A 6,153-nucleotide genomic window follows, 5' to 3' on the forward strand; every position below is an offset into this window, starting at 1 on the left:
TCAGGTTACTAAAAAACGACTTAAGATCGACTCAATGACGCATCACAAACTGACAGTGAGACGTACGTACAGTCGGCATCAGAAGGTTTGTTACCTAAGCAGGTGATTTCCACCGTCTGGCTGCTAATTGTATCTTCATACACACATTCCTCCATATTTATTGGAAATTTATCTAAGCAGGTAGAACTAAACTTGAAAACTGGCTTTTGTCTTGGAAGTTGTTTAGTTGTCGATGAAACGTAGGATCCACACTTCAGCTTCTTGCACACAGCTGCAAATATTGTTTCTTTTCTTTCAAATGAAAAGGCATAAACAGCTCTCCATTTTCTTCCATTTTTCACCTGGAGTTCACCAGAACAACGACTCGATCCCATCAGTCTCACAGTATCAGGATCTGAAAGAAGCCAAGAAATCAAAGATTGTTTGAGAAACATGGAAACAAAACCAGGTCAAGATCTGACCTTCAATCTGTAGCAAATGATGTCTTGCTAGCACACAAGGAAGTGCAAAAACTGCTGCTTTGTCAAAGTGGGAGGAGCTTCCCTCCACCCGTCCACTTCCCTAAAGCTCCGTTCACATCGGCCTCACTAATGCGTTTAAGCAGCCACTTCCAATGAAAAGTCAATGTAAACGTGCATTTAGGGCTTCTGGTTCAAAACTCTCACATTCACGCTTAGCTTTGCAAGTTTCTATGACCTTTTCTAGGCTCCATGAACAAAACACGCGACCTTTGAACTCACGTTGAAACCAGCTGAAACTTTGACCAATCAGAGACTTGGATTTGGTAATGACCAGTGAGTGAATATGGGTCACATGCCCGGTGCAAACAGAGCTTGAGATGACTGTCAATCAAACTTTTACTGATTGATGTACCTGCACAGGTGTTCTAGACATTTCTATAGTGGCGTAAATGTCACTAAAAGTTCTGTCTGTGCTTATTGATCCATCAGCTCCCAGTGAGATTGAACATGTTACAGAAACACGCCTACATTCACTAACTGGCAGCTGTACCTGAGCAGGTGAGTCCAACAGCTTTGTCAGGTGGACAGGCTTTTGTTTTCCTCCATGAGCTTCCACAGTCCAGAAGAACAGACTCATGACCTTCACAGAGAAACTCTCTTCTCAATGTGGGAGCTTCTGCTTCTCCATAGAGCGCCCCCTGGAGGACTGAAGGAGCCCCACAGCCCAGCTCCCTACAGACCACCTCTGCATCCAGCAGGTCAAAGTCATCTTCACACACGGAGGACCACCAGTTGTTGGACTTCACCTCCAGCCTGCCTGAACACCGACTGGATCTGTTCTCCAGCCTGACAGAGTCTGGAAAGAGATGAAGAGCAGATCAGACATTGATCAGATGATGGTCTCTCTCATGTGGGGTCTGTGGGAACTTTCATTCCATTGACTTTCCTGGATGGAACTGAAGTGTTTCAGTGTTTTATTGTCTTCTTTACATTTTTCTCTTCTTCCTTAAAGTCACAGAGAGACACACTAATAAACTCACCTGAACAAGTTATGTTCAAATTGTCTCTTGTTTCTCTGACTGACACCAGAGAACCACAATCCAGTCTTCTGCAAACATTGGCTAGAATCTTCATGTCTATGTCCCATACTTCACTCCACTCAGATCCCTGGATCCTCCTCTGCAGTCCACCAGTACAGCGACTGTCTGTTCCTACCAACCTGAATTCTTCTGGACCTACTGAGCACAGACACAGTAATGCCATGAAGCATTGGGACTTCAGCACAACCTACAGCAGATTGTGTTGTTGTGGGTTTGTCTCATTGACCTGTTGTGTGTTCAGCCCACAGTCCTGTGGAGAAACCAGAGAGGGAGCGTGAAGAAGATTAGTCAACTTTCTACAACATGTCACGTGTCCACACTGAAATCTACAGCTATCACTGAATGAAGGTGAGACTCTCATGAAGCCTTAGTCACAGATGCTCTAAAGCTGCGTTCACATCACCCTCAGAAAGACGCGTTTCAGTGTCCACTTCTAGTAAATATTCTATGTCAGGGGTCCCCATATCCAGGCCTGTTATTTTTGGCGGTTGTTTTGAAGCTCCTCATTGGCTAAACTCACCTGATCCAAATAACCAGCAGCAGATAAGGCAGGATTTCTGGAAAAGAAGCAGGACAACGGTCCTCCAGACCTAGATTTGGAGACCCCTGGTCTATGTCAATGCAGGTTTCAGGCATCTGAACTCAAAACTCCTTGGCCGCCTTTACACTGCATGGTTCAAGTGACCCAATTCCGATTTTTTCCTCTCACGTGGCACAGATCTATGGAAGCAATTCTGTAGCATAAATAAAAATAAAAGTCAAAACCAGAAATGCTTTTTCATTTTCAAAATGAAGCTGCATTTTTTGACTCAAAAATAAAATGAAAAAGCAATCCACCAAAATGCTTTTTCATTTCCTTCCTCAACACAGCTTATTCTGTCACTTAATTAAAATTAAAATGAAAATAGTATTTGACATTTCATTTTCAAAAAGGTCCATGGTAAATGTGTACCGACGCACCGCGGACAAGCTTTTTTCTTCGGACCTCCAGCTGCCTTCGCATAGCGGAGCGCGAAGCTCCCGATGATCGCTGAAGGCGGAAATGAAATGCTGCTGCAATCTGAGAAACCATCATATGAATTTGTGTTTCCAGTGGTGTCCAGAACAAAATAAAGACTGATGTAATTCCCACATATTTACACATTTATTTGCAGCTTTGCGCTGAATTTTCTGCTCAGGAGGAGGACCGCAGAAGGCGGACATGCTGCTATGTAGTCCTGAGAAGCTGTGGAAACTCATCAGAAGTTCACAACCATCACAAAGCCGTCTTCTCTGCCGCTAACACAGTCTGCTCCTGTTGCGTGCGTGTGCGTCAGTCAGCAGCCGGACACACGGAGAAAGCAGTGACGTCATCGCCCCGCCTCCCCTCTGCTAATGCTTTTAACAGGTTTTTAAAGCAACATGAAATATATTGAATAATATAATGGCTAATTTAAAATCTGTGTGCAGGTTTTTCACAATTTCATGATCTTTTTATATATTTATGAGATATTTATTGGTTGATTGTGTATTTGCATGAGGTCATATTTATTTATTGAATTAAATATTTATTTATTTAATTATGAACAGTTTAGGACTCCATACGTCCGCAAACACCTCCTCATTCAAAACTCAGAGAGAGCTGAGCAGCCCTCCCTTTTACTCCCCCATGCATCCCCTCAGGAGCGCCCAAAACAACGCCTCCTCCCGTCGCCGCCTTGCCTGCATGACAACCGCAGTCACAAAAGTCTGAAAGAGGTCCGCGGAAGGCGGAAATACTGCTACGTAGTCCTCAGAACGTCTACGTTTGATAGTTTCAGGATTGTATAGTGTAAATGCAAAAATCAGATACGGGTCACTTTTAAAAGATTATGTAAGCGGGTCTTCAAGAAAATCGGATATAGTCAGGAAATCGGATATGAGCATCAAGACCTGCAGTGTAAATGCGGCCCTTGTCAGAAGGCAGAACTCTGTCTCCCCCTCTGGTCACTGGCTGGAGCAGTCTCCAAAGAACAAGCACTTCATCTCCCAGCACCCCCAGCGTGAACTTCCTGGATGCCACACACCTGACTCTCATTCAGTCAATCAACCAAAGTCTACTTCAGCAAGTGCAAAACACGACACGATGCAGGAATCATAAATGTTTATTTGTATGTATGTATGGACAAATGCATGCGTACAAGAGTGTATTGTGTACGTGTTGACATGTGTGTGTGCTAACATGTTTGTAATACTTGAATGTGTGTGGATGAGTGACAGGCCCCGCCCTTTAGGAAAACATTTAATTGTTATAGTTATAGGGGTTTATATAAATATGTTCCTCGTGGAACTGAGGCTCCTGATTGTAACAGTAGCATCTGTCCAACACACAAACTACACACACACTCACTTTCACACTCAGAGTCATGAACTGAGGATGTCAGAGTTCCTGCAGAAACGCATGTGAACCACCAGAGGGCAGAAAAGTCTGAGTGTCGACTCCTGCTGAGTGGATCTTAGAGACCCTGCCGTCACTTTTACTGGAAACTTAAAGTTATCATTTACAGCTTTTGAGTCACTTTAGTTCAATCCACAATTAAAGTGTTTACTGATTTACATGGGGGTTGCATGGTGGTGTAGTGGGAAGCACTCTAACCTCCCCAATGGTTCAAATCCCAGGGGGGAGTGTTTGCATGTTCTACTTGTACATGTGTGGGTTTTCTCCCGTTTCCTCCCCCAGTCCAAAAACACGCTTCATAGGTTCATTGATCAGAGCTTGTCCATTAGGTGTGAATGTGCCGTTTTCAATTGATGCTCCTCTTAATTTTCTCAGGGTCCCTACCTACTGAGACCAGAATGGTCTCCATGGAAACAACCCCATCCTCAACATGAGGCCCCTCATGAGGAGAACAGCGCGTCATGTGTGACATTCTCCAACTCCAATGCACGGATTCTTCTGCAGTCAGCAGGAATGCAAACAGCCGCCACTGCTTTCTCCCAGATCTAAAAGTCAAAGCCAGTCAGGATGGAAGCAGAGTTTTACCTGAGCTGCAGAGACCCACAAACAGCAGCAGAGCTGGACGCTCCATGTCCTCTCCGTCTGTCCTCCCCTCCCGTGCTCCTCTACTTATCACGCCAGTGCTCTGGCCCCGCCCTCCCAGCCTTTCTGCTCTCACTTTTTTTTCAAACTCTGACAGCCTGTTCTTCACAACATCCCTCAAAGACACTAGTTTGATGATTTTCTGGGTGTTTGTTGCTGCTGAGCATCTATAAGGGTTTGAAGTTCCTGACACTTGGGGCTCAGAACTTTACAATCAAGATCTATCTTTTAGCAGAAGAAACTTCAGGAGTAGAACCAAGATGTGATCAACATCAAAACAAGAGTTTCCTCTGAGGAAGACTCTGGTCACCTTAGAAAGGTGGAGGAAGCTCAGGAGTCTGGAAGGAGCTTGGAGTTGAGCCGTCGCTCCACATCAGAGAAAGGTGGTTTATAGCAAATGAATTCAGCTTCCAAAGAAAAGGAGCAGAGAAAAACGGCCTTCATCTGCTCTGGATTTGTTCATTATGGGATGGCAAGCTAAGAAAACAATAAGAATCATTGAAGTTTTAAAGAATATTTTAAAAAGGTGTAAAAACTAAATGTTTTTCCCTTTCCTTCATGACATCCACAAACATTTGAATCATTTCTATCATTTTATCCTCCAAATCTCTGTGTTTAGCGTGTTTCCTGTTGCAGCATCGAGTTCAGCCTCTCTGTAAATTGTGCAATCCAATGCAAACTGGGTTGAGGGCCTTTTGTTAATTTAGTGTGTGCTTCAATGCAACACTTTATTACAATGTTTTCATGACTTTTCATGACTTTTCCTCACTTTAGCATGTATGTCAGTTTCCTAACATAAAGCGGCACTGATACGACATTTGCCCCTGGTGCTGTGTGTTTTTCACATTTCACACTCTTCCTCAGTGTGATATAACCTCAAGAATGCTGATGTGAGATTCAAACACATCCACCCATTTTCTTACCCCTTTCGGGGTCACAGTGTTGCCCCAGCCTGTCCCAATGCCACAAAATCACACAGAGGGACAGTTTAAAAATGATCAACCAACCTACAAACATATTTCTGGACTGTGGAAGAAAGCTGGAGTTCCCGGAGAAAACCCACCGTGGCAGTCAGCTAATCACTGGCTGTGGGGCGAAAGCGCTGCCCACTGCACCACCGAGCCATAAATATGTTAACTTTGTATATTTGTGAATCTGACTCTGAAAGAACACGTGGGTCGTGTGTAGATCTGCATCTTGTAGAACCTGTATTTATCCAGGAAGGTTGATTGAGAACCATTCCTCATTTACAAAGGTGTGTGCTTGTTTGTGCGTTAGAGTGTGTAGATGGGTGTGGTTGTGCACATATCCTGTTAAATGTTGATGGCATTGACAGCATGAAGCTCCAAGCAACGTTTTTAATGTTTTCTCTCTTCGTGTCGATCCCCTCATGTCCTCCATGTTTACCCCCACCTCCCTCTTTCCTCCTCTTCCTAAAACTTCCTCATTCTGACTCTTTTCCATGAGGTTCAGAATTTAAACCAAAAGAAAAGTCAAACTGCAGAGCAGCTCAGCTGCTGCAGCACAAATGTCA

General features: G+C 44.0%; 1 protein-coding gene across 1 annotated transcript; it reads right to left on the reverse strand.

Moving 5' to 3' along the window:
• On the reverse strand, positions 1-1,886 carry LOC105358800 (CD5 antigen-like). The gene is made up of 5 exons (XM_023961819.1): positions 1,788-1,886; positions 1,502-1,696; positions 1,012-1,317; positions 95-394; positions 1-8 (listed from the first exon to the last, which is right to left on the reverse strand). The coding sequence occupies exons 2-5, from the start codon at positions 1,593-1,595 to the stop codon at positions 1-3; spliced, it is 708 nt and encodes a 235-aa protein (XP_023817587.1). The 5' UTR covers positions 1,596-1,696; positions 1,788-1,886.
• Between the last annotated feature and the right edge of the window lie 4,267 nt (positions 1,887-6,153).

Source organism: Oryzias latipes, chromosome 13 (genome assembly GCF_002234675.1).
Source record: "Oryzias latipes chromosome 13, ASM223467v1".
Taxonomy (NCBI): domain Eukaryota; kingdom Metazoa; phylum Chordata; class Actinopteri; order Beloniformes; family Adrianichthyidae; genus Oryzias; species Oryzias latipes.